This window comes from Dipodomys ordii, unplaced genomic scaffold (assembly GCF_000151885.1).
Source record: "Dipodomys ordii isolate 6190 unplaced genomic scaffold, Dord_2.0 Scaffold232, whole genome shotgun sequence".
Taxonomy (NCBI): domain Eukaryota; kingdom Metazoa; phylum Chordata; class Mammalia; order Rodentia; family Heteromyidae; genus Dipodomys; species Dipodomys ordii.
In genome coordinates this window covers 343,180-370,575 of record NW_012267448.1, presented here as the reverse complement: position 1 = coordinate 370,575, position 27,396 = coordinate 343,180, and the positions used below count along the sequence as shown (strand labels likewise).

At 38.8% G+C, this 27,396-nt stretch overlaps 1 protein-coding gene and 1 pseudogene across 2 annotated transcripts in view; both read right to left on the bottom strand.

Moving 5' to 3' along the window:
- Positions 1-27,396, bottom strand: part of Phka1 (phosphorylase kinase, alpha 1 (muscle)) — a 118,703-nt gene that overhangs the window by 20,501 nt on the left and 70,806 nt on the right. For both annotated transcript variants that reach the window (XM_013035945.1, XM_013035944.1), the window contains 6 exons: positions 26,585-26,676; positions 25,987-26,126; positions 12,314-12,470; positions 11,076-11,155; positions 7,827-7,905; positions 7,560-7,689 (listed from right to left, as the gene is read on the bottom strand). In XM_013035945.1, the coding sequence (XP_012891399.1) occupies positions 7,560-7,689; positions 7,827-7,905; positions 11,076-11,155; positions 12,314-12,470; positions 25,987-26,126; positions 26,585-26,676 (678 nt within the window). The remainder of the gene's footprint in view (positions 1-7,559; positions 7,690-7,826; positions 7,906-11,075; positions 11,156-12,313; positions 12,471-25,986; positions 26,127-26,584; positions 26,677-27,396) is intronic.
- LOC106000656 lies at positions 3,604-4,626 on the bottom strand (annotated as a pseudogene).

Here is a 27,396-nt window from a genome sequence, read left to right as displayed (position 1 = left end):
TTCCTTCCTTCCTTCCTTCCTTCCTTCCTCCCTCAATCCCTTCCTCCCTCCCTCCTCTTCTATTCAGGGGATTGGACTCCACAGCCTTGCATATGCTAAGCATACATGTTACTACTGAGCTACAGAACCAGCATCTATTTCTTTTCTGGTTTGGAATTTTTGAGACATTTGATTAGAAGAGAAGATTTACAAAATAATTTTCTAATCCTATACACTTAGCTATACACATTGCAGTAGATTTGTCATTATTTAAGGACCAAGTACCCAACTTTGGGATACCTTGTGCATAGAGTTCTTCATTTACTTCAATACCATTAGGGGAATAATGAAGACAGCAATGGAACTAGAAGACACTCAGAAAGGCATTGAATGTGTGCATGCAGATAGATAAGTGATAGAGTACTTGTCTAGCATGCAAAAAGTCCTTGGTTCTAGCCCCAGAATTAAAAAAAAAACTACTTCTTAGTCTAGAACTATAGATACTTAAAAGAAAACAGATATAAATCCATGAAATTATAAAGAATATCAAGAGGTTAACTCAAACTTGTTCATCAGCATGAGACACTTCAGAGTTTATTATATGTAGGCCACCATTTTAAATGACATTACTATAAATAGGCATGGTACCTGATCTTGAGAGGCTAGCCATGTATTTAAGAGAAATACAACATGTAAACAAGATAAACACTAAGATACTGTACATAGTATGTAACAAATAAAATCTACTGTGACAGACAAGGGTGGAAGCCATAGGAGACACTGATATAAGGACTGATAAAATTAGTGAGTACTGTTGAAATAGTAGTTAGAATCTAGACTACACAGTCTTGAATACCAAACAAGGGCATCCTGACTATCCTATAAGAGATACAGAATAATGGTTTTGATTAAACCACAGGGAAAATCAGTTACAGGCAAGGAAAAGTGAAGAATGTTCAAGAGTTCATTACTTGCTCAGGTTTGTTTTGGACGGTACTGGGGTTTGAACTCAGGACCTCACAATGCTAGGCTAGCAAGATACCATAAAACCATGTCTCCAGCCCTGGTGAAGTTCCAGAATGGAGTACACGTGCAAAAATACACATACAACAGTATTGACTCTTTGGTATAATTTAAGAAAATGTACAGGAAGTTAACTGCTTCCGTAAGTATATTGAAACACTGGCATTTTGAAACTGCATGAAAAACATCTGAGGCATTTGTATAATAAAGTTGTTTTGATGCTGGGTGCCTGTGGTCATGTCTGTAATCTTCAGGAGGATGAGATCTAGATTAATGTTTGAAGCCAGCCTAGGTAGGAAAGTCTGGGACTCCAATTAACCAGCAAGAAGCCTAGCTGGAGGAGGTGTGGTTCAAGTGATAAAGCACCAGCTTAGCAAGTGCAGAATGCTGAATTCAAACTACAATATTGGGGGTTTGGGGGAAGTTCTTGCTACAATTAATGAACAACACTATAATAAACAGGCCATTTGATTTCCTAAACAAAGTTTAATTATGGTCTTCTGACCTAGAACTCCCACAGGAGGGTCAGAACTTGAGGGTATAGCAGTGAGATTCACACCATAGGAATAACTATATGGTTTTGAGGCACTAACGCAGAGTTGGATTGAAGCCCACATGGTAACAGCCGAATAGCTCAGGGAGAGCAGAGGGTCTGCAAGTCCCAGCAAGATCTCACATTTACTAGCTTTGCCTGTTATCTGTCTGCATTACCACATTCCATTTGTGAGGGTCCAGGGCTCATATACCATCTGGAAACAGTCAGGCTTGGGTGACACTGTACCAGGATGAATGAGGGGTTAGCTGCAGCCTTCGCAATAGAGCTGCACATCAGGAAGAGGGTCTGCCACAGAGGAGGCACAGGGTGGTTCACCCTAGCCTGAGAGACTGTCCCTTGTCTACACACAGGTTCAAGAGCCCATCACTGCTGGGCAGACATCAGTGATTGTTGGTTGAGTGACTTGGGTGAGAGGCACTGATTCCTTGAAAGTCAGGGCCAATAGTAGACCCAGCCTCATGCCTTGTCTGCTGTGTAGCATCCCTTCCTGCCTTCTCGCTGCCCTCTATCCTCTGCAGTCCATCTTCACTTGTCTAGCCTAACCAGGAGAGCCATGTGTACCCCAGGCCTGGTTGGCTTTTTTTTCAAATCTGTTATTTTTATTTTTTAAAATGTTTTATTGTAAAAATAGTGTACAGTAACTTGTTATTGAGCATTGTTACCCTCTCCTTTGTTTTTTCCCCTACTCTCCTTTCCCTCCCCACATCCCCAACTCCCCCCCCCCGCAGCCGAAGTTGTAAAGTTCCTTTTCAACATAGTGTCTTGTGCATCTCATTGCTACAATGGGTCAACTTGTATCCTTATTTACCCATTTTGTTATTTATTTATTCAGCTCAAGGCTAGTGCTCTACCACTTGTGCCACAGCCCCACTTCTGGCCTTTTCTGCTTATGTGGTGCTGAGGAATCGAACCCAGGGTCTCATGCATGCAAGGCAAGCACTCTACCACTGAGCCTTTTTCCCAGTGCCACCTGGTTGGCTTTCTTTGGTATCTTAGCCTATGTTTTTTTACAAGTTGAGTGTAAGCTCCAGAACAAGGTTTGCCTTTTCTCTACTGAGGTTAGGATTAGAATAACGCCACCCAGTAGATGTTCCTTATACCCTACTGTCTCCATTCTGAGTTGTATCCTTAATACATACCTATATAAGCCTACCATATTTTTTCCCACAGGCTTAATGGGTTCAGTAAGTTTACATCTTCAGTTTGTATTTGCAGCACCCATAATCCTTTGGAATACCAGTCTGATCTGGCAGTGGCCAACCATAAATTTCCATTCTCCAGGGGAAAAGTTCAGTTTCCCTGAGCATTCTGTGTTGCAGTGGCACTTGTCCAGAATTGGTACCTCCCTATGGTTGGGAACTTTATATGTACCAGTGGGAAAAAAAGCCTATTCGCCTTTCAAGGAGAAGAAAGAAAGGTATTCCTCAAAGCAGCTAATCTGGCTATGAGGTCTTTCCTTCTGTCCCATCTCTTCAGGCTCTTTTATCTTTTTATTTCTTTTTCTTTTTTTTTTAACAGTAGAGCAAGAGAGTCCAAAACCTAATCTGAGTTACAAAAAACAAGACAGTGATGGCTATAAAGGAAGTATCCAGGAGCAACTGAGATGCTCTTATACCTCCCACATCCAATGTATGTGCTTCACAGAAAAACAACAAAAATAAAAAATCCACAAAATATAACTGCTAGAATTACAAAATGCATTCATCCAAGGGTACTGGAAAGCAGGAAGGTGAGTTGGGAGGGTAAATGGCACAGACAGAAAAAGGAAGTAGTCAAATCATCCAGCCATGGGGGCTGGTAAATGCTAGAAAAGAGCCGTGGTCCATTCAGACTCACGATAGTGGTAAAAAGCCACATAATGGTGTCAAGAAGATTCTGCCTTATGTGCACCAGAGACAAAAAATCAAACTCCACAAATAGAAAAGACTATGTAGATGGCCCTTGGCAGGTGGGTCCTGTCTGCCCTGGCAGGGGGAGGAGAACAGAGAAAAGAGCTGCCACAGCTTCCATCCAATCCCACCAATCCTTTCTGAATAGCAGGTATCTCAGTGGCCTTTAGCAGCCTTCAGTTTGCCAGGAGATAGATTCAGTGAAGGAAACTTCTCTGCAGAGGTTGAGCTGCTCAGGGCAGATTGTAGATAGACTGTCTTGTGGAAGAGTCTGTTGCTTAAGAAGACCACTAAGGAGAAGAGGCACAACTGGAAAAGGTATGCTTTTCCAGGAGTCTTTGCTTCATTGGTGCTGATAATGAATAAAGGAAAAAGGATAGAGAAAATGCAACCACTAACAATGTATGAGCACTGCATTGCTGTGAGGAAAGCCAATGGCAAACCAAATCCAAAGTAGTAAGGCCAGTTCCATTCTATGTTTGACAATCTCTGGTGCATTTCAATTCCTTTATTGAACCAACGATATTCAAAGCAGTACAGTTGAGTAGAGAAGGAACATATGCAGCAGACTAACCAGCTGACCAACAAGATAGATGGGAAAGAGACTCAAAAACATCCCCTGAATAAGGAAGAGGGCCTGCAGCAAAAGGTTGAAGAGTCTATCAACAATGATTTTGCTGACACTAGGGAATGGATGAGGCTTCCTTCCTGATACTTCAAATGTCAGGTCAGCTGTATCTTGAAACCAAATGGCATTTACGACTTTGCTAAACACAAACAGGGGGAGCACACAAAGAGCACTGAAGTTAGCTGTAAGGAAGAACTCCAGCCATGACCAAACATTTCCATGTAGTGATGGATCACCAATAATTCAGGCTGTTACTGACTGAAGCACAGGGATAAAGACTTGATAAAACAAGAGAAGACTGAACCAGAACACTCCACCATCCCAAGGACAGCACTGGAAAATTCTACTAAGATGCATGTCTCACTCTTGGGTCTGCTCTATACTCTTGGCCAGGACACTACTTGCCCTTCTTTGCCCCTGTTCTTCTCTCTTTTGTTGGATTCAAGCATCTAGCTTTGAGATGGTACAAATACTCCAGATGGAGTCTTTGATTCCCTGCCAAGCTCCTGAAGAAGGGTTTTGACATGGTCAGCCATCTCCTCACCACCCAGACTGTCAGCTACACAGAAGATAGCAGAAGTATCTCAGAATCTTTCATCATGAAGGAACCCCACAACCTGGCCTGCCTCTGAGGATCAGGCCGGGTGCTTGTCCTCCGTGGGGGACCCACTCGGTTACCCTCTGAACCAGGCAGGCCGCCAGCTCTGCCTGGGTGCTTCCAGGGTCAGTGCCGCGGAGCCCAAACTGGGCATGCCCAGGCCGCAAGCCTACAATATTTATATGCTATAGAAACTTTTCTGAGAGGTAGTGCCAACTGGAAAAATATGTAGGGGAGAAAATGCAATATCATTGAAGTTCCAGAAAAAAAGGATTACTTCTGGTTGTTTGAATGTCCATACCAGAAGCTGATAAACTAGTGATAATTATATGTTTTTAGGTTTCTGTAAAAAGGCATGTCAGAGACTACGGTGAGTGTCACAAAACTGCCTTTTTCATTGTCTTATACTCGTTATGGTAAAATAAATACTATTCTGACTGGACTAAAGCCTGAAAAATTGTTAGGGCCTGTGGAAGTGGCTGAGCAGAATTATATGAAGGAAAGCCATGGTGTATGTAATTTTTTCCACTGGCATTTGCTTGATTTCAACAAGAACAGTAAAACAATAAAGTTAGGGATAGTTCAGGAAAATAACATCAAAGTTAGAAAATTAAAATTTGAAGCTTTTCAGTCTGAGGAGTTGTGGATTCAACCTGAAGTCATCAGTACAAGGAAAGATTCATTCCATAAATACTTACTGGGGCAAAAATTGTATGTCAGGAAAAACAATTCAGAATATATGTTTCTAAGACCAGAAGATCTTATTTATAGGCCCATGAGTGGCTACTTCGGTGACTACCTAGTTTTGCTGTCAAGTAAAAGCAAAAAACTTAGGTTTTATTTTTAGTTTCCTAATGAAGAAAAGATTGAATGAAAAGTCGAGGTTAGGCCTCTTGAGCATATGCTAATTTATCATTTTGTGCTGTTTATTTACATTTATTATTAGTATTATTAGCAGTACTAGGGCTTGAACTCAAGGCCTCATGAGTTCCATGCAGGAGGTCTGCTACTAAGGTCACTCAGCCAATTGTTTGTGTGCTAGATATTTTTGAGATGAGGTCTCACTTTAAGCCTGCAATCGTTCATTTGTGCCCACAGTGACCCACATAGGGTGGCTGCTCTCAGACTTGGCTTTACTCCCACCCTGTCTTTTTTCCACTCCCTCCCTTCCCAGTGGAGCTGGTATAACACTGCCTCCAGGCCCTTCTCCCCTTCTTCCCACCGCAGCCAACAAAAGTATGTCTAGCAACACCTGCAGTTTACAGAATAAGTGCATCACAAACATGATTCCAAATGAATCCAGGGGAGAGTCTCCACCTCCATGACTGTGTTCTTACTTCACAGAAATAACAGGGACAGGCATAAAGTCTAGCCTATCCAAAGGAGAAGTGTGTGATACACCCCACTACCCAGCTGTGGGAACAACTTTAAAAAAAAAAAAGCATGGTTGCCTCCACTACCTAGAGATAAAGACTGTGAGTCCTCCACCTGCCTCCACCCTCCATCAGCAGACAACCACCCAGAACTTAGCCTGCTGCTATCTGCCTCAGGGAAAGTAAAGTATGGGTTCAGCAGTCTGCTGGGTCATAGCATCCACAATGCAGACACCATCCATCCACAACTGCCGGAAACAGAAGAAGGCTACAGAGCAGAGCAGATCTTTGCAATCCAGCCCCTTGTTGTTGAGGTTTATTACTAAATCACCCATGTTTTCTTGTATAAAACATCCCTTAATAACATGGCTGGAGAATATTATAAAATGTATTTATCTCTAGCCATGTGCTGGATTGAAAATATTTAGAAATCACAGACTTTGTTTCAAAGTCTACCATGTGCTAATTATGCTACTGTAGGCTAGGTACTTAACCTCACTGAGTTTGTTCTTTACTGGCCCAAAGTGGACAACAACATGTTCTCTAGAGGGTTGCTGTAGGCACTGATAAGTCAATATATCTAAATGTAAAGCAAAAAAAACCATCTGACACATGATGGGTAAAAATAATTGTTAGCATTCTTCTTTTGAAAGATTATATAAATTATCTCATGTGTTGGATTTAGGATTGAAAAAAATGCCAAAGATGAGGCCCTGAGTTCATGAAAAACAGAAGAAAACAAAACAAATCCCAAAAAAATCAAAACACTTTTTGGCAGCTGGGCATGGTTGTGCACATGTATAAACCTAACCCCAACACTTAGGCGGTAGAGACAGGAGAATCTTGTGTTTGAGGCTAGTCTGGGCTACCTCAAAATGGTGTTTAGGGGAAATTTTAACTGAAACAATTTCAGATTTCAACTTTCTAAACTTAATTGCATGTTTATGAACACACTTAGCTTTATTGTTTTGCTGTTCTTGTTGAAATCAAGCGAATTCCAGTGGAAAAAAAGTCACACCATAGAACCCTTCCTCCTAATTCTGCTCTGCAACTTCCACAGGCCCCAACCATTTTTCTAACTGGCATGGTCATCTTGCTAAATATACATACAATTAATTTCAAAGAATCTTGTTAGATGTTAATAAAAGTATTATTTTCTTTTAATAGATCATGTTATTGATTAGACAAAACACTGACACTATGAGTCTTGAATCCAAAAGCACCCCTGTGTCAGAACCCCAGAGCCCTTGAAGAACTCAGAGGAATGAAGTTAGCCAAACAATGTTGGTAACAATAATGTGGAGTAGGGAGCCCCCAAGAGATTTTGAAATTCTAGAGCCAATATAAAAATACGTCAAGTATAAGTACTGAGTGAACAATACACAGCAAGAGTGCCTTATGTACATTCAGAGCTAGGGACAAAATGTTGTAGCTCTCTTTTCCTCTTGATCCCAAACTCATTGATCTACATTAAAAGTGAATTCCGACTAGAATCAGTTATTGAATGGAATACCTGAGCATCGAAGGGACTGGGCCAGTTCTGTTGCCATAACTTGTATGATCAGACCAATTCGAAGTCGAAACATTTCAGCAAACAGACCAGGCTGTGTTCGCATATACATGGCTAGATACACCATTATTTCCTGTGCACAGAACAGAAAGACTAAAATTTTGACACAGATGTCACAATGCCTCTGCATTATCTTTGAAAATTGCCAGATCAATGAAAAGTAAACCTTAAAATATCAATGTCTAGATTTGGCTTCATAATGCTGCTTACCTGTGTGAGGATTGAAATGCTCATGTCCCCTTCACTAGCTTCATCTATCAGCTGAGTGAGAGCTTCATAGGGCAGAGGTCTGAGGAAGAAGACAGGAAATAATGACAAAATTCTACAACTGCTTAAAACTACGTATACTAAAAGTCCCAGTCACTGCCTTCAATACCCCATCACTACTAGTACTTTTCTAGTACTTTCTGTGGCTAAGGCTCATATATCACCTCCACAAACACCCTGGGCCACAGCAACTCAGGGAAACTCTGCTCTTTTCTCTTTGTACCTATATTGTGTTTCTCCAATTACTTTTTAGTTAATATTCACCCCATGATATCTGTCCAGAATAAACTTTCAGAGTTCATACTTAACATTTGTCAGGTAACTACTATGTCTACAAAGAAATAAACAGATTTTAAGCTAAGACTTGTAAATCATTTATTACTTTGCAGTTACATTTTAGAGTTCTACTGACTGGCCATAATTTTCTCTCTCTTTTGTCTTTCACTCACACACACATGCATAACACACACACACACACACACACACACACACACACACACACAGATTCATACCTTTTTACACACCTGTGACTCTTTCATTGACATGAAGTAGTTTAGAGCCATGGATCATACCATCTTCTTTTGGATTGCTCAAAGTGCCAAAGAAACCAATCTGATTTACAATAAAAATGTCTCTTTAAGTCAGGAACTGGCGGCTCATGCCTGTAATCCTCACTACTCAGGAAAATGAGATCTGAGGAACATGGTTCAAAGCCAATCCGTGCAGGAAAGTCTGCGAGACTACAATATGCTACTCAAAAAAGAAATCCAGAAGTGGTACTATGGCTCAAGTGATAAAGTACTAGCCTTGATCACAAACAGGTTCGGGGACAGTGCCCAGGTCCTAAGTTCAAGCCCCAGGACTGGCAAAAAAAAAAAAAGAAAAAAAGTGAAGTCATTAGGATGAGTCCTAATCCAATATGGCACAGAGGCACACACAGAGGGGACAGATGTGGGATATATAGGGAAAAAATAGCCAAATACAAACCAAAAGGAGAGGCCTGGAACAAGTCCTTCATACCTTGCTGACACCAGGATTGAGACTTCCAGCCTTCAGAATCATGACACAATAAATTTCGGTCCTTTCAACCACAGAGTCGGTGGTATTTTATTATGGCAGCCCAAGTAAACTAACACACAAGGTTAGGACTACTTTCACAAAGTGTGACTGAGACTTGACACATGGCATTTAAGACAGATGGTCCTATTACACATCTCTTCAATCCTTCATTTAAGAGTCTCATTGCATGTTAGATGCAGGAGAAATTACCAACATAAATCAGGAAGGAGATAGTATACGGACATTACCAAAGTATCCATGACTTCTCTAATTTATTCCCAAGTAAGCTTTGTATCTAGAGCCTATTTTATTTACAAAATCAACTTTTCACTAGTTAGGTATAAAATATAAACATGCATAGAAACATGAAGGGCTATGAGCATATATACACATGACCAAATTGATTAAAGTATGATATACACAAGGGTGGATTCCAATAGTGTAACTCCTTTGAACAATTACTGTTAGTTTAACAAAATGAATACCAGGAAGCTAAGACATGTCTCATCTGAAAGGGTAAGGTTTAAGGGGAAGTGGAGGCAGACAAATGGAAAAAGGAACAGTGGGGGAAATATCATAATACTCATTGTGCATATGTACAAATAAACTAGAAAACTTGAGGGAATATATGGGGCTGGGAGACATGCTGGAGTAGGTGAGAATGATGCAAGGGGGTACCTTGATAAACTCATAAACTGACATGTTGAATTGAAATCCCTTTGTTCAACTAGTTAAAAGTAATAATAATTTAAAACTTTCAGTAATCAGATGTGATGGCACATGCCTTAATCCCAATACCCAGGAAACTTAAGTGAGGAGAATTCTAAGTTTTAGGCCAGCTTGGGCTATAGTAAGATCTTATCTAAAAAATTAAAAATAAATACCAGGACATTGGTGGCTTATACCTGTAATCCTAGAAACTCAGGAGGCTGAGATCTGAGGATCATACTTCAAAGAAAGCCCAGGCAAGAAAATCCATGAGACTCTTATCTCCAATGGTTAATTGGACAAAAAAAAAGGCCAGAAGGGGAGCTATGGCTCAAGTCATAAAATACTAGACGAGCATAAAAGGTCAGGGACAGCATCCAGGCCCTGAGTTTAAGCCTCACTACCAGCACAAACAATGCTTTTTGTTGTTTTGTTTTGTTTTACTAGCTGTCTACTAAAGTAGAACTTGCAAGCAGGGAACCTACCATGAACCCTATCTCCTTGATACTCGAGACCGTGAACAAGTGGTATGGCCTAACCTAACAAGCCCAAAACCCTGAGTTCAAGTCCCAGTATCACAAAAATCCAAATAAATAAAAGAAAACTGATGGTTTAAAAATATATTAACTAAATAAATAAAACACATGACTTTAAAAATAAATAAATTACTCCTTTGAAAAATATACATTTTTCTGATCAGTCTATTCCTCAAGTTAAAATTCTCCAAAAATATTTCTTGGAAATACGAACTGCAGATTTAAGTACTGGCACTGTCATGGCATGACATAAACAGATTTGGTATAGATGAATTTTATTAACAAGGCTAATGGTCAAAAAGGGCTTCTGTTTAAGAATTACATTTTCCATCCTAACCTATCAATCCACTCCTTCCACCTCCCCCATCCTCCCCTCCTCCCTGACCACCTTGCTGGAGAACTGCTAGGGAACAGCTCATGTTCCGAAGCTGTGGCAAAATTGTGCAATTGGCAACCTTGATGATAGCATTCTTGTAGGAGTGCTCCCTCACTCTGCTCAAGTACCCATCCTTCTCCTTCAACATTGACCTTTACCCCTTTTATTCCTTCTTGAGCAGTATGGAATTACACGATTTGCAATTCCAGCCTGACTCCTTCTTCCTTCTACTTTATCAGAGTTTGGCTGATTTTTTGTGGACACTAATTAATTATTACTTCTGTTTTCTTATGTTGTTTTCTATTTTTTTAAGTGGGGAAATAAAGCAAAATAAATGTTTTGAGTGTTACTTCCTGTGAGCTTTTCTCTTTCATTTACTTATAATCTGCCCCCACCCACCATTTCTGCTGAGTGTCTCTCATGGGTTTCTGTATGCATGTGGGACACTGTCATCCAGCAACACACTAAGCCATGATGACTGAGGTAAGGATCCCAAGCCAACACCACACTCACGCAGAGATTGTCTTCTCCCGAGGCTCTGGAGGGAGTCCCACTGTCAAATGTTTCTGGTAGGAAAGAAGGTCTGTGCAGGCCTAGGAAGAGACAGCATATCGTTATCATTGTCATAAACCCTCAGCTTTCCTTCAACACACTGCTCTTCTCAGCCTAGAAACCTTTCCTCTACCTTCAACTAAAAACACAGTGAACTTACTTTTTCATCTTTGATGTTCAGAGAATAGGAATTCCTAGGAAGGAACAAGGAGTTCTTTTCATCTTTGAGGATGAAGAATCTTTTAGCCCATTGTATATTCAGTCTTAAGATATAGAAATTGCTGAGTGCCAGTGGTTCATGCCTGTAACCCTAGCTACTCAAGGAGGCTGAGATCTGAGAATCAGTTTGAATCTGAGGCAGGAAGATCACTAGTTCAAGGCTATCCTAGTCTACATAGTAATTCTTTATCTCAAAAAAAATCTAGAAGAAGCCGGGCGCTGGTGGCTCACGCCTGTAATCCTAGCTACTCAGGAGGCTGAGATCTGAGGATCGCGGTTCAAAGCCAGCCCGGGCAGGAAAGACCGTGAGACTCCTATCTCCAATAAACCACCAGAAAAAAAAACCGGAAGTGGCGCTGTAGCTCAAGTGGTAGAGCGCTCGCCTTGAGCTGAAGAGCTGAGGGACAGCGCCCAGGCCCAGAGTTCAAGCCCCACGACCGACAAAAAAATAAATAAATAAATAAATAAAATCTAGAAGGCTGGGAAGGTGGTTCAGGGGTACAGTGCTTGCCTTGCATGCATGAGGCCCTGGGTTCGATTCCTTTGTACCACATAAGCAGAAAAAGCCAGAAGTGGTGCTGTGGCTCAAGTGGTAGAACGCTAGCCTTGAGCTGAAGAGCTCAGGGACAGCACCCAGGCCCAGAGTTCAGGCCCCATTACTGACCAAAAAAACCCTAGAATTCTCATGGTTTATAGAACCTTCAAAGTCTACAATTCCTATGCTTTGTTAACATATTTATCACTCATAAATAGAAAGCTAACAATAGCAGAAACTGTATTTGTGAGAGTCAGCATCTGAAATGATTAGAGATTGTGATTGTTTTAAAAACAATTATGGAAATCAACTTTTTCCTTCCTGCAGAGATACAGATCGAACACATGTTAAGCAAGTGTTCTACCATTGTGTTAAAACCCCATCCATGGAACTAACTTTTTAAAAATCAACCACATACACAAAATTCAAGAAAAATTTTTAGTACCTCATCAAGGGCTTCCACCTTCTTTCTTAAGATGCCAGAAATGTACCGGATCAGGCCCCAATGATGAATCTCCCCAGCCTTGCTATATAATTCAATGAGAAGTGCTCTGACTGTGGCACCACCTTCCTCATACAATTCAGTGTCCCAGTCAGGTCCTCTGCAATTTGAAACATGAGACTACATTAATTGTGTTAGAACGGATGTATCTGCTTTTATTTTTTAGTGGTACTGGTGTTTGAACTCAAAGCCTTACACTTCCTATCATTTAAGCTACACATTCATTGTTTTTGCTAGGCCCCCCTTAGTAGGAAACTAAGAACCCTTGTAAAACTATAGCTAACAGTAAACCTTATTAGTCAATATCTAGACAAGAGTTTCTGAGTTTAAATTGTGTGTGTGTGTGTGTGTGTGTGTGTGTGTGTGTGTGTGTGTGTGTGCACGCGCTTTGGTCATGGGGCTTCAACTCTGGGCCTGGGCACTGTCCCTCAGCTCTTTAGCTCAAGGCTAGAGCTCTACCACTTGAGCCACAGCACCATTTCTGGCTTTCTCTGTTTATGTGGTGCTAAGGAATTGAACCCAGGGCCTCATGCATAGAAGGCAAGCACTCTACCACTGAGCCACCTTCCCAGTCCTTTAAATTGTGTTTGACACTATGCATTATTTTATCCTCTTTACAGATGTCAACATAGCTGAAATGAAAGACAATTTTATTTAAAGCTGGCAGTGTTGGCTCATAATTGTGATCCTAGGTACTCAGGAGACTGAGATCTAGAGGATCATAGTTCAAAGCCAGCTCAGGCAGAAAAGTCTTCTAGACTCCACCTGCAAAATAATCAGCAAAAACCAGAGATAGAGACTCAAATAGGAGAGTGTCAGCTAAGAGAGGAAGCTGAGAGAGAATGTAAGACCTGTACTGGCAAAACAAAACAAAAAATACAAAGATTTTATTTGGGGATATTATACATTAGACAGACAGTACCTTCTTGCATCTTCATGAATATGAAGCAAAACACTAGATGTACAAATTGCTATGGAATACCCACTCTTGGTTTTTGTTGTTGTTTTGTCAGTACTGGAGCTCAACTCAAGGCCTCACACTCTTGCTTAGCTTTTAAAAAAATCATTGACAAATGAATCTTAAATTTTCTTTTTTTTTGGGGGGGGGGTCCGGTCATGGGGCCTGAACTCTGGGCCTGGGTGCTGTCCCTCAGCTCTTCAGCTCAAGGCTAGCACTCTACCACTTGAGACACAGCGCCACTTCCAGCTTTTTTTCCTTTTTGCTTATGTGGTGCTGGGGAATTGAACCCAGGGCCTCATGCATGCAAGGCAAGCGTTCTACCACTGAGCCACCTTCCCAGCCCTGAATCTTAATTTTCTTTAGATACAATAAGCAGCTCAACAACCCAGATGAAAATCAATCTTTTGGAATCAATAAGGCAAGATAAAGAATCTAAAGTCTCTAAACTGAAACTTGTAGCAGATACTTATAAACAAGAGGCACAAATAAATCAACAGCTATATTACACAGAATTTGAACTTAAAAATTGCTTAGCTTTTTTGCCCAAGGCTGGTGTTTACCACTTGAGCTACACCTACACTTCCAAGTTTTTACTGATTAATTGAAGATAAAAGTCTTTTGGATTTTCTGCCCAGGCTGGCATAAAACCTCAATCTTTAGATCTCAGTCTTCTGAGTATCTAGGATTATAGACATGAACCATTGATGCCCAGCAGAATAAACATCTGTCTTAGCAGCCAATGGAACTTTGTCCAAAACAGCTTACAATTTAAGCCATAAAGAAAATTTGATTGTTTTGGGACTATTAGAGCTTGAACTTAGACCCTTGTGCTTGTTAGGCAAGTGTTCTACTACTTGAGGGAACCCCCACCCTTTTCCTTTTATTCTTCAGGTAGGGTTTCTTGTGTTTTTTTTTCCCCCTCGAGCTGGCCTAGACCATAATTCTCCTAAGGTCTCCAAGCATAGCATCTTTAAATCCCTCCCATGTAGGGATGAATGTTTTGTAACACATTCAGATTTTTCTTTGAGATGAAGTCTCACTAAGGTTTTGCCCAGACTGGCCTGGAACTGCAATTCTGCTGATCTTTGACTACTGTGTAGCTATTACAAGTGTGAGTCATTGTGCCCAGCAGCAAGTCTTAACAAAAAAAATTTATTTCTTTTATCACATTGAGATGTTAATATAATAAAAAATGAATAAGGAGAAACTACATAAACTATACAAACACAGAGTTTATACAACACACTTGATCAGTGAGTCACTGAGGAAATTTTTAAAAATCCTAGAATGAAATGAAAACAGAACTTATAAGAACCTTTGGTACACAGCAAAGCAATTCTAAGATGGAAGATTAATCGTTATGGTGCCTACAAGAAACAATTAGAGAGATCTCAAATAAATGACTTAAGAATGCACTCCAGATGGGGCAGTGACATTGTTTCTGATGGAACCATAGAATTCCATGGCATGTATACACCATGTTTTCTTTTCTTTTCTTTTTTTTTAAACCAGGGCTGAGAACCGAACCCACGGCCTTGCGCACGCCAGGCGGGCGCACTTCCGCTGGGCTAAACCACCAGCCCCACACCATGTTTTCTTGATCCATTCATCTACTGAGAGGCATATGGATTGATTTCATATTTTAGCAATGGTGAATAATGCTGTGATAAAAATAGTTGTGCTGGTAGCTTTAGGATGGCTTTGTTCGTGGTCATTTGGTAAATGCAAAGAAGTAGAAATACTATATAGAGAAGTTCTATATTTAGACTTTTGAGGACCCTCCATACTGCTTTCCAGAGTGGTTGAACAAGTTTACACTCCTACCAACAATATAGTAGCATTCCCTTTTAACCATATCCCCTCTAGCACCTGTTTTAATTGGATTTCTTGATTATAGCCATTCTAACTGGGGTGAGGTAGAATCACAATGTTGTTTTTCTTTGCATTTCTTTTATGGCCAGAGATGTTGAGCATTTCTTCATATGTCTATTGGATATTCTTATTTCCTCTTCAGAGAAGTCACTTTTTAAATTTTTAGCCCACTTATTAATGGGGTACTTTTTTCTTTGAGGATTTGTTTTTGGGGGATTTAATATTTTGAGTTTGAAGTATATTTTAGATATGAGGCCCTTGTCTGTTGTATGGCTCTCAATCTGTGGACTTTCTATTGATCTTGCTAGCTATGTCCTTTGCCATGCAGAAGCTCCACAGTTTCATGCAATCCCATTTGTCCAAACTTTCTTTGATTTGTTGTGTTTTTGAGTCTTTATTAAGAAAAGTTTGGCCTGTGCCAAGGAGCCTTACGAGTTTCTCCTATTCCTTCCTGTAATGTTTTCAGGGTGTCAGCTTTTACTTCATGGTCTTTGATTCATTTGGAGTTGATTGTGTTGCAGGGTGATATATAAGGAACTAACTTTAGTTTTCTACAAGTGTTTAACCAGTTTGGCCGGCACCATGGACAAAATCATATTAAGTGAAGTAAGCCAGACCCAAAGAAACATAGGTTCCATGGTTCTCCTTATTTGCAATAATTAGTACATGTCTAGGATAATCTTAGCAGATAAGCAAAACAGCTCAATAGCTAAGTACATATGACCATATAAGATGATGCTAAGAGAAATGAACCCCAAGATATGGACACAAGAGGTTTTATCTTTGTTGCTATTGTTTTTAATGTACTATGTAATTCTTTTTCCTTTTGTGTTCCCACACACACACTATGGTTTGTCCACTGTTGTCACTGAATTCAATTTTGGTACCCTGGGTATTGTATGTATGTTTATCTGAATTAGGGAAGGGAGGGAAACAACAGAATGGTGAGACAAAGGACAAGGGGGAACCAATGCAACAGCAATATTCACAAGACAGTATGTTGAAAATGAGCTGTACAACTTGGGGGTGGGGAGATAGGGGGACGGAAAGTAGGAGAAAATGAGGGAAGGGATAACAAGGTTTGACAAGAAATGTACATATTACCTTACTTATATAACTATAACCCCTCTGTACTTCACCTTGACAATAAAAAATAGCTATGAAAAATACCACCTCTGCAGATCATTAATTAGTTCAAATGGTAAAAATGCCTAGCATGATTGTTGAAAATGTTTTACAATGAAAAATGAAATCATAATTTAAATAAAAGTGAAAGCAATTTTTTTTAAAGAATGCACTCCAAGCCCTGAGAAAAAGAAGCTCTTTAAAAAAGTCATATCCCAAATTAGTAGATGGAAAGAAATAATAAAAACCAGGGCAAAAACTAATGAAACAGAGACTATAAAAACAATACAAAGAATCAATGAAACAACAAAATGGTTCTTTTAAACAATATTGGCAAACCTTTAGTCTAACCAAAATGAAGAGAATGATTATAATGAGTAATATTAGAAACATGTAACACTGAAATCCACAGCATCATTAGAAAATATTTTGGAAACATATTCCAATGAATCTTGAAGAAATAAAAAATTTCTAGATTCATATGCTCTATCAAAATTAAACAGAGGATATAAATAAAAAAAGTGCAGAACCAGACAAATTCACTGTTAAATTCTACCACACCTTTAAAGAGGGACAAAGGGGTAGAACATTACCAAACTCATACTATGAAGCCAGTTGCCTTCATACCAAAATTGGACAAGTAGAAAATTAGAAAAAAAGAAAACTATACACCAATTTCTTGGTGATCATAGACAAAAACGCCTCTTTAAAATATTTTCATACTAAACAACACATTAAAAAGATTATACATCAACTGGGTATGGTGACATAACCAACCCCATGGGAGGGCTAGGTAGGAAAATTTCATTTGAAGCTAGGTTAAAGATAACTAGACTTTATCTCAAAAACAGTAACTAAAAACAAAAAGACTAAAGATGTAGTATTAGAGTGTTTGTTTGGCAAGAATAAGGCTATGAGTTCAATCCACAGTAGTGCAAAAAATGATTTCCCATACCATAACCATACTCATTATCATAGGTTCCCATATCATTCTAGGTATGCAAGCATGGTTCAACATAGGTAAATTGGGAAAAGTAATTGAGCACATATATAAAATCAGAGACAAAAAATGCCATGAGATCATCTCATATTTAGTATTTTGGTAGTATTCAATATACATTCATGAAAAAAATCCATAAAGAAAAGAAGCAGGGTGCTCATGGCTCACATCTGTAATCCTAGCTACTCAGAGGCTGAGATCTGAAGGTCATGGTTTGAAGCCAGCCCAAGCAGAAAAGTTCATGTGAAGCTTACCTCCAATTAGCCACCAAAAACATCTGGAAGTAGAGTTGTGTCTCAAATGATAGAGTGCTATCCTTGAGCAAAAATGCTCAAGCAAAGTGACTAGGACCTGAGTGCAAAGTCCAGGATTGGTATGTTTAAAAAATAAAAAAGAAACTAGGAATGGAAACATGGTAAACACTATATACAACAAACATATAGAAAACATTATTCTGCATAGAGAAGAAGAAGGGAGTAAGGGAGGGATAAAGGAAGAGAAAGAGAGAGAGGGAAAGAGACAGTTACAGACAGACAGATAGGTGAGAGATTTGAGTGAAAGACATCCAGAATATTTTGTACTCTTTACAACTTGTCTCAACTTGAAATTAACAAAATAAAATTTAAAACTATAAAATGTACTACAAGTCAGTGGCTCACACTCATAATTTTAGCTACTCAAGAGCCTAAGACATGAAGATAATTTTTTGAAGCCAGCCTAGGTAAAATAGTCCAAGAGACTATCTCCAATTAACCAGTAAAATGACGAGACCGAATGTGTGGCTCAAGTGTGAGCTGAGTGCAAGTTCAAGGTCCTTAGTTCAAAACCTGCTACTGGCAAAAAAGGCTCTTGAACTTTGAACTTTTCCTCTGCTTAAAAGAAACTCATTTAATTTTAAATAGGAAAGACACTTGGTAAGACGTGCACATTAAAAAGGTCAACATGGTTTGCAATTATTTCTATTTTATTTTTAGTTTTCTGTACCCTTTGTCTTGTATATAAGTTTATATGATCTATGGAATAAAAAGGGAATCACAGAAACAGCAGGAAAAAGGATGAACTAATGCAACAATGATCCTCACTAGACACTATTCTGGAAATGAACTTTATAACTTGGGAGGAGGACAGTGGGGAGGGCAACGGGTAAGAAAATGAGGGAGGAGGTAACAATGTTCCAAAAGAAATGTACTCATTACCTTAATTATGTAACAGTGAACCCCCTGTTTATCACCTTTACAATAAATTTTTTAAAAGGTCAATATGTAGAATTAAAAGACCAGGATTTGGCAACCCCTAATGTAATAACAAATGTAGGCAACGATCACTAATGGTTGCTAAAATGACCACTAGATGGTTGCTAGGACAAAAGCTAATGGGGAATTTATAATATCTAGAACAGTATAAATGTATCCTGATTAATTGTAATGTAACAACACAAAGCAACAATTAAGGGCTGGTGGGTGAGCTGAGTGGTACAGTGTTTGCCTTGCACATTGCAATACCCTGGGTTCAACTTCCAACAACTCCCCTAAACCCCTAAAAGCAAACAAGCACTAGGTGGAGATTATGGGCCTCCTAAAGTGTGATATAGAAGGAGTACAGACCACCACCTATGAAGTTTTCTTGCCTTAAAAAATTAACCTGGTTCTATCCATCTTCAGACATTAACTGTTTTTTCAGTCCTGGGGCATGAACTCAGGGCCTGGGCACTTTCCTGCGCTTTCTTGCTCAAGGCTAGTACTCTACCACTTGAGCCATATTTTCACTTCTGACTTTTTGATGATTAACTAGAGATAAGAATACAATGAACTTTATGCCTACATCAGAAAGAATGACAGTGTCCCATTTGTTAGGAAATGGAAAGACTTGGAAAATATCATATTAAGTGAAGTAAGCCAGGCCCAAAGAAACATAGGTCCTATGTTTTCCCTTATTTGCAATAACTAGTATATGTCTAAGATAAGTAGAAAAGGTCAAAAGCTATGTACATATGACCATATAAGATGATGCAAAGTGAAATGAACCCCAAGATAGAGACACAAGTGGTTTTATTTTTCTTGCTGTTTTTTTTAATGTACCATGTGATTTTTTTTGTTTCTTTTGTATGTTCTTCCCCCATGGAATAACCCCTGTTTTCACTGTATTTGATTCTGGTGCCCTGAATCTTGTATATACATTTTTCTAATTTGGGAAGAGGAAGGGAAAAAACAAAATGCTGAAATAAGGTTACAGGATGACCCATTGTAACAACGAGATGTACAAGACACTGTTGAAAACGAACTTTAAAACTTGGGGGGAGAGGGAAGGGATGGTAGGGGAAAAACAAAGGAGGGGGTAACAATGCTCAATAGGACATGTACTCATTACCTTAGTCATGTAACTGTAACCCCTCTGTATACTATTTTTACAATTAAAAATATGTACACAAAAAAGAATCTCACAGATGAGTAAATGAGAATAGCCAATAGACACATGAAGAAATGTTCAGCATCTCTGGCCATAAAAGAAATGCAAATCAATACAACAGTGAGATTCTACCTCACCCCAGTTAGATTGAATGGCCATTATCAAGAAAACAAATAATAGTAGATTCTGGTGGGGATGAGGACAAAAGGGAATACTACTACACTGTTGGTGGTAATGTAAACTGGTTCAATCACTCAGGAAAGGAGTATGGAGGTTCCTCAAAAAAGTAAACATAGAGCTCTCCTATGATTTAGCAATCCCATGCATTCAACCAAACAAACACAAAGGAGGCCACACTAAAGCTACCAGCACAAGTACGTTCACTGCAGCATTATTTACCATAGCTAAGATATGGAACCAACCCAGATGCCCCTCAACAGATGAATGGATCAAGAAAATATGGTATATATACACAATGGAATTCTATGCTTCCATAAGAAAGAATGACATCCCTCCATTTTTAAGGAAAAGGAAAGATATGGAAAAATCATACTAAGTTAAATAAGCCAGACCCAAAGAAACATAGGCTCCATGGCCTCATTTTAAAAAATAATTTTATTGTAAAGGTGTTGTACACAGGGGTTACCGTTAAATCAGTAAGCTGATGAGTATATTTCTTGCTGAACATTGTTACTTCCTCTCTTGTTTTTTCTCGCACTTCCTCATTTGTAGTAATTACTACATGTCTAGGATAGTCCTAGCAGAGGATCACAATAGCTCAATATCTGTGTACATAATGACCATATAAAACTATGCTAATCGAAATGAACTCCAAGATATAGAAACAAGAGGGTTTTTTGTTGTTGTTTTTAATGTACTGGGTGAAATTATTTCTTTTTTCTCCCCCCCCCACTTTGGTTTATCCCCTGTTGTCACTGTTTTTGATTTTGATATCCTCTGTTTTGTGTAAACGTTTATCTAATTTGGGTAAGGGAAAGGGAATAAAAAATGGTGAGATAAAGAAAAACGTGAACCAATGCAGAGCACATGGGCAGCAAAGATGGCTCTGAGAGGGAGTTGAGTGGGCAGAGCCCAGTTTACTGTAGAGCACATGGGCAGCAAAGATGGTGCTAAGAGGGAGTTGAGTGGGCAGAGCCCAATTTGCCTTCCAATCAGTGTCTAACCAGCCCGTGAAGGCTTAGGTGCATGATAGGGTGTGACCTTGACAGTGATTGGTTCCTCTTCCTCCCTTGCCATGCCACCTGCCCTTTTTGGCTTTAAAAAGGGTTGCTCTCTGTTAATAAAGGAGTTTTCTATCTGCTGGATTTGGCTCCCCGCTGTGTCTGATTGTCTCCCGGGCTGAGGGACTCTGGGGAACCGGGAGCTCTGCACTTACCTTTCCTGGGACCCCGTCTGTCTTTCGTGGGAGGAAGGAAGACTCAACAAACCAATATATCAGTGACACTCACAGGATACTATGTTGAAAATTAACTTTACAACTGGGGAGGGGGGAGTTACAGGGGACAGGAAGTGGGAAAAAAAACAAGGAAGGAAGTAACAATGTTCAACAAGAAATATACTCATTACATTATTTATGTAACTGTAGCCCCTCTGTACATCACCTTTACAATAAAAAATTAAATTTTAAAAAAAGGATCTCAAAGACTTTCCCGTCTGGGCTAGCCTCTAGCCATGATCCCCAGCTCTCAGTCTCTGGAGTAGCTAGGATTACAGGTGTGAGCCACCTATACCTGGGAAGGGAAATATTTTAAAATGACATTATTAGGATTCAATCAGTAAAATATAGAATGAACTCTACTGGATAAACAACCTAGTTTCTCAATGAATAGTTAAGAAAGCAAAGAGAGAAGAGAAGCAATGAAAACATAGGACATATTTTAATCACCAAATATAATAATGTGCATCCTGAATTAAACATCACTGCAAAAAATACATTACGTGATGGTCTGAAAATTTTGTACCATGACTGACATTTGATGATAATAAGTGATAATTTTTAGTTTTTTTATATGTTAATTGCATTGTGGTTATATTTTGTAGTCATATATGTGCTTTTTTATGGCACTAGGATTGAAGTAAGGGCTGTTTTTATGTTGGGAAAGCATGCTATCACTTGTGCCACACTGCCAGTCCACTGTTCTACATGTTCTTGAGTCTTTATTGTTTCAGTCTAAGTCTCTCTTGTTCAGATTAGGAACTTGTTCCAACATTATCTTCCAGTTCACTGCTTCTATCCTCTGTCTTCTACATCTTATTGTTTCATTTTAGTTATTATTATTTTTTATTTCTAAAATTTCCATTTTTTATTTCCAGCCCTTGAATTTTTTACTGCATTTCCTCATTTCTCTTTGTCTATCCAACTTCCCTTAACCCCACCTTGCAATTACCTGCTTCCTATCTCTTTTGGTGAACCATGATTTTGTCTTTCTAAGGAATTACAGTTTGAGTTCTCCAATAAATCTACCATGTTTCAATTAGTACATTTATGTGCACTTGCATACCAACTAAGGTATTTAAACAAATGTACATATATGTATATGTATTAATGGTACATATATACACTAGTGGCATATATATACTTACATACATATACTAATGACACATATATACCAATGTACACATATATTTGTACATATATAGATATCTCTACCCCCTCTCTCTATATATATAGATAGATAAATATATCTATCAATCTATCTATCTGTAGATAGATAGACAGATAGATAGACCAAGCCTAGCTTTCACATATAAAAGAAAACATGTAACCTGTGATTCTCTGGGCTTGACTTACTTTCACCATCATTTGCGAAGAGATGGAAAGAACTAGAAAAAATTATGTTAACTGTGTTATTTTACTGTTGCCTCTATTAATAGTTTTTCTCATTGGGGTTAAAATCTTCCGTGTAATTTGTATAACATGTGATTTTCAATGGTATCCTAGACATTCGAGATATTATTTTTTTAATTATATTTATTTTTCATGTTTTTATTGTAAAAATATTATACAGAGGGGTTACAGCTACATGAGTAAGGTAATGAGTACATTTTTATCAATCATTGTTGCCTCCTCCTTTGTTTTTCCACTATCATCCCTTCCTTCCCCACCTCCCAACTACTCTCCTCCCTCCATCCCCTACCCTCCCCCACCGAAGTTATAAATTTCATTTTCAACATAGTGTCTTGTACATCTCATTGTTACAATGAGTAAACCTATATCCTATTTCAGCATTTTGTTATTTCCCTTCCCTTCCCCAAATCAGAAAAATGTATATACAAGATGCAGGGCACCGACATCAAATACAGTGAAAACAGGGGTTATAGTGTGGGGGAGGAACATACCAAAGGGTTGTCCCTTTACAATAGTAAAATATCATAGATGTTCAGGCTTACCAAGTGCTCTTCATTAACATTTTAGGAGGGATTCATTCTACCCAGAGGGCAGATCTCTATTTGGTTGTCACTAACACATCAGCAGTGAGAAGCTGGCATGGTGTGTTGCCTTGTTACAGTTAAGTGGGAGTGGTGTCTGGGCTTCCCATTCAGCCCTTATTGATTGGGGTAAGGCCTTAGTTTTATTCTGTGTTTGGTTTGAGTAGAGCAGTTATTGTCTAAAAGTTGCCTGACTTACTAGGCTGACATTTTCCAATCTTTTGACTATAAGGAAGTTTTTATCTTCTTGAGGCATATGTTCTCTGTGCTCATAGGTGACTTCATTGGAGAACATATAACAGAATAGAAAACTCAGGAACCTCAGCATCATGCTCTTCCTCAGATTCTCAGATAATTAGCTGATCTGCCTTCTCTTTTCAATAGTGTTATGATTGTTTATAATTCTCATCCCAAATTTAAGCAAGAAAATAGGGAAGAAATATATCTGCTTAATCTTGTCCAGAAGGTTTTAGTGTTCCTTCATTTGGCGCCAATGGGAATCATCACCCCAACATCATCTGTAAATCATAATAAGCCCTCAACTCCACTCCTCTTTCCTTGAACACTCAGGCTTTTTAGAAGAAACTTTAAAAAGTTCGCTATGCTTTCCAGAATTCCACACTACATTCCTATGACATAACATTTGATAAAAGTTTAGGAGAGAAGTCCATTTTGCAACTGCATCATCATCATCATCATCATCATCATCATCATCATCACCACCACCACACTATGAAAAAAGGAAAAAACCAACTAGGTTACTTTTGTGCAGGGACATATGGGAAGGAAAGAAGAGTTCAGTTTGGACATGTTGCACTTAAGATAAATATATGGGGTTGGGAAGTTGGCTCAGTGGTAGAGTGCTTGCCTTGTATGCATGAAGCCCTGGGTTCTATTCCTCAGCACCACATAAGCAGAAAAAGCCGGAAGTGGTGCTATGGTTCAAGTGGTAGAGCACTAGCCTTGAGCTGAAGAGCTGAGGGACAGCACTCAGGCCCACAGTTCAGGCCCCACAACCAACCAAAAAAAAAAGATAAAAATCTGTACCAGGATGCCTTAGATAAATAAATACTTACTACTTTCTTTTTCCTATAAGGCTCTATATTCTTCTTACTTTTGATTTAAGAGTGTATCTGTAACTGGGAACTGGGAGCTGGGAGCTCATGTCTGTAATTCTGTTTATTAAGGCTGAAAATTGAGGTTTGAAACCAGCCAGGACAGAAAAGTCCAAGGGATAATATCTTCAATTAACCAGACTGGAGGTGTGGCTCAAGGTATGGCTTGCACTCTACTGAGTACAAGCATTGGTGACAAACATGAGTGAAAAAGCCAAGCAAGAGCATGAGGCCCTAGATTGAAGCCCTGGTATCAGCATGTGCACATGGGCACACAGACAAGAAGACAGACAGACAGACACACACAGACACACACAGACACACAAACATACATAGAACGTATCTATAGGTTTCAGAAAAAAGAGCTTACTAATAACTCTAATACTGATTATAATACTTAGCAATTATTAATCACTTACTATGTGCCAGTCATTGTATTAGGGACTTTATAGAAATTTACTAATCCTATGAGGCATATATATTTTAGGATTCCAAAATTTGTAAGTGAGGACATTTGAGGCTTTGAAGTCATAAAATGAGCATATTCTAAATTGTATTCAAATCCTGGGTAGTAAAACTCCAAATCTATGTCAGGTGTGATGGATCAGGCCTGTAATACTACCAATTTGGGAGGGTGAGATCAGGAGGATCCTGGTTTGAGTACAGTCCAGGCAAAAAAAGTTCATGAGACCCTTTCTTAACCAATAGCTGGCCTTGGTAGTGCATGTCTGTCATCCCATCCATATCCAGAAGTATAAAATAAAAAGATTGAAGTTTAGACATAGGTCCAGACAAAAAGTAAAATGCTATCTCAAAATAATAAGTGAAAATCAGAATTGGAGATGTAGCTTAGTAGCATAGCTCCTGACAAGCAAGCACAAAACCTGGAGTTAAAACAGAAGGAAGGAAAGAAGGAAGGAAGGAAGGAAGGAAGGAAGAAAGGAAGGAAGGAAGGAAGGAAGGAAGGAAGGAAGGAAGGAAGGGAAGGAAGGAAGGAAGGAAGCGAGGGAAGGAGGGAGGGAGGGAGGGAGGGAAGGAAGGAAGGAAGGAAGGAAGGAAGGAAGGAAGGAAGGAAGGAAGGAAGGAAGGAAGGAAGCGAGGGAAGGAGGGAGGGAGGGAGGGAGGGAGGGAAAGGAATGAAGAAAGAAAGAATGAAAGAAATAAAGAAGAAGGGAGGGAGATAGAAATAGACACAGAGAGAGAAAAAGAGAAAGTGAGAGAGAGGAGACAGAGTAAATGAGAGTGAGATAAAGAAAGTATTCTCCAAAACTGTGTTTTTTATTACTATATGGTACAGGTTGGTCTCTTAGAGACCTATGGTCTCCAGCCTATAGTACTATTGGGATGTAGTGGAAATCTTCAAGAGATAGGGCCTAGTTAGGTGGTTATGGGGTTGCCCTTAAAGGGGAATAGTTTCTTTCTCCCTCTCTTTTCCAATCTGGCCATGAGATGAATGGCTTTGCCATGTATTGGTGCCATGATATGCTACCTTATCACAGATCCAAAAGCAATAAATAAGGCTAACTGATCATGTCAACTTCCCAAACTATGAATCAAAATAATTTTTTCTCTTAATAAGTTGATTAACTTAGGTGTTTGTTATAGCAATGGAAAGCTGACTAACATGCGATGCTGCATTTCCTCTCTATATTAGTATGGAAGTATACTGACAATATCCATCACTTACTTCATAGTATACAGCATGTAGAGGATATCAGCTTGTTCCTGTAAGCTCGATGTCACCTTCAACTGAGAAACCAGTGCTTGAAAGTCCACCTCCCCAGACTGGTCTCTAGGAAGATGTAGCTCTACACGAACAGAGGGAACCTTTAGTTTGAAAAATGATGAAAAGGAATTAAGTATACAAGTGCTCCACTAAATAATGCCTAAGAATGAGTTATTTCATCTTTTTACCTGTGAATCTTTCCTATAAAAATTCATATAATTCAGGAATATAGTCCTGCAAATGCTGCATATAAATACATCCCAATTAGGAAAGAAATAAACTAAGACTTGTTTTATTAAGTGGTTGGACATTTCTGTGTTTGTCTATCTGTATTGTAATACATGTCACTTAATATAAAAATAATTGCTTAAGAAAAAATTCCAAATGTTGACAAAAAGCAAAACAAAACCAATAAAACCATGGAGCGAAATGAAAACCAGGATAGTGTATATTGCCTACCACTAGTTACTAATATGAACTATAATAACTAGCTATGTTATTTTTCATAAAGATGACATTTGAAGAAAAATCCAATACAATATTTCCTGCACAAGTTTACCTGGTTATCCTGTGGGGTCTGAGGTGAATCAAGTAAGTTGAATGATGGCCGAGAAGGCTGAGTCAACTTTGTAGGAAGATACATGTGTACATCTGCAATAGTTTGACATTTATGGGAAAAGTTAGGTCATTAGGAAACTAATAAAATGCATGGCTGATATCAATAATCAGGATATATAACAGTACTTTATAGAACACTAATGACAAATTTTTCCTTTCTTGAAAATATCAAAGAAAAGAAATAAAACTAGATAATATAAATGCCCATTTCATCGATATTTGATTTTCTAAAACTGTGCCATAAGGTGAGCATGTAAGATAATAAATATTAAATTCACCAATATGATCATTATCACAATTGTGCTATCACTGATACTTTGATAGACTATTACATAACAGAAGGAATTCATTTTATATTATCTTGAGTTTCCTAAGAGAATTTAGAATATTGATTATGAGTGGTTGGACTTCCCTGAGAAAAGATGACAGAATGATCCTGTCTTAATAATCAAAGAAGATAATATGGTCCTTATTCTCTAGAGCTCCTCCTATGCCATAAATATTTTATAATATGATGTCATACCTGACTAACTCCAAGGTAGTTTCAAGGGCTCTTTAAAACTTACAGTCCATTGATGAAATACTTACCATAACCTCTAAGGAGTAATTCTTGCCATTTTTACCAGTTTACAGATACAGGGAGGTACAGAGTTCAAATAATTGTTCAAGCAAGTTAAGCAGCAGAGCTGGGAATTAAGCTCAGGTTTCCTGATTCACAATCAAGAAATATGATTTAATAAATTTTATCTTTCT